General features: G+C 36.9%; 1 protein-coding gene across 1 annotated transcript; it reads right to left on the bottom strand.

The window, feature by feature from the left end:
- Positions 1-6: 6 nt before the first annotated feature.
- Positions 7-1,184, bottom strand: LOC111386375 (pectin acetylesterase 8-like; the record flags this gene model as incomplete). The annotated part of the gene is made up of 4 exons (XM_023010830.1): positions 7-314; positions 824-901; positions 982-1,035; positions 1,152-1,184. Coding segments are annotated over 4 exons (381 nt in total), but the record flags the coding sequence as incomplete, so codon positions are not given.
- Positions 1,185-1,187: the final 3 nt, after the last annotated feature.

Below are 1,187 nucleotides of genomic sequence, written 5' to 3'. Positions count from 1 at the left end.
GGATTGCTGGTGAGATTCTGCAACTATTGGCATAAATTTTCAATGGACTTTTGATTTTCTTCCTCGTTATTCGGGACCCTATTCACCTCTTTCATCTTTTAACGAATCGAAGAGAATCCTTCTGAGTATAGCCGGTTCACTTCAAAATGTGTGATAAGGGTTCGAATAAACAAGTTAATCGGGTTACTCAAAGCATAAACATCATTACCCTGCAGGGTTCGGAGTTCTGTGGGTGAACAATTATCTATATCGAGCTTGCATTTAATCCAGGTACCATGTGGATCGGCAACATCAGGAGCCAGAATGTTCTTTATCTGGAAAAATAAAAGATGGCATCATAAGATTCAGAATTTTCTTTTACTCTCTTCGAACACGCAGAACCATTAGCCTGATCTGATTACAAAATGTGCATAAAGTCCTCAAGTTACTTGTTTTCATATAGAAAATGAGATAGAATTATAGTTGCCTTTCGGAGACTTTATGCTTATTTTATGTTGAGTACTGGACATTAAACAGGTTATTGAACGGGATTTTAACTTCGTCTTTCTTCCTTGTCCTATGTAGGACTATCATATCATCCTTACCAAACACGTCATAAACGTCCAAAGAAGACAAAGTTTCTCTTGCAGTGTGTGTTTTTTCTCAACGAAACATGGATGGACACTAAACACCAATTATCCCCATATCCAACTCGAACAAGTTGATAAAGAAAAAAATATAGTTTCTTCTTAGCCAATAAGAGAATGATAAACCTCAAGACACAAATGCAAACATATTATAGCAATCATCATCTTTGTCCATTCCAGATAAGATATTTGCAGACCTGCCATGAGTCGTAGGCGGCATTTATAAGGAAAAGTGGCGTCTGAATTCGTTGTGCCATGTATTGGGGGAAAAAACACTGCAAAATGTGGAGACATATTAACATGACTTATGTTATATTCTTGATGGCAACGATCTAGTCAAGAAAACTGATCATACCAAACTTGGCTTCATTTTTGAGGTGCAAGATTGAGGCAAATTCTTTGCCGATCCCTGCAGCCGCAATCAGAAAAGGATGATTTATAGGATGAAACAAATGAAGCATATATTAGCAAAGCATAGAAATTGTTGCAGAAAAAACTATGACAGAAAGGAGAATAATCATGTACATGTGTGGTAACAACATCGTTGAAGTAAGCTGCAAT

Source organism: Olea europaea, unplaced genomic scaffold (genome assembly GCF_002742605.1).
Source record: "Olea europaea var. sylvestris unplaced genomic scaffold, O_europaea_v1 scaffold35305, whole genome shotgun sequence".
In the NCBI taxonomy this organism is placed as follows: domain Eukaryota; kingdom Viridiplantae; phylum Streptophyta; class Magnoliopsida; order Lamiales; family Oleaceae; genus Olea; species Olea europaea.
This window is presented reverse-complemented; position numbering and strand designations above follow the sequence as displayed.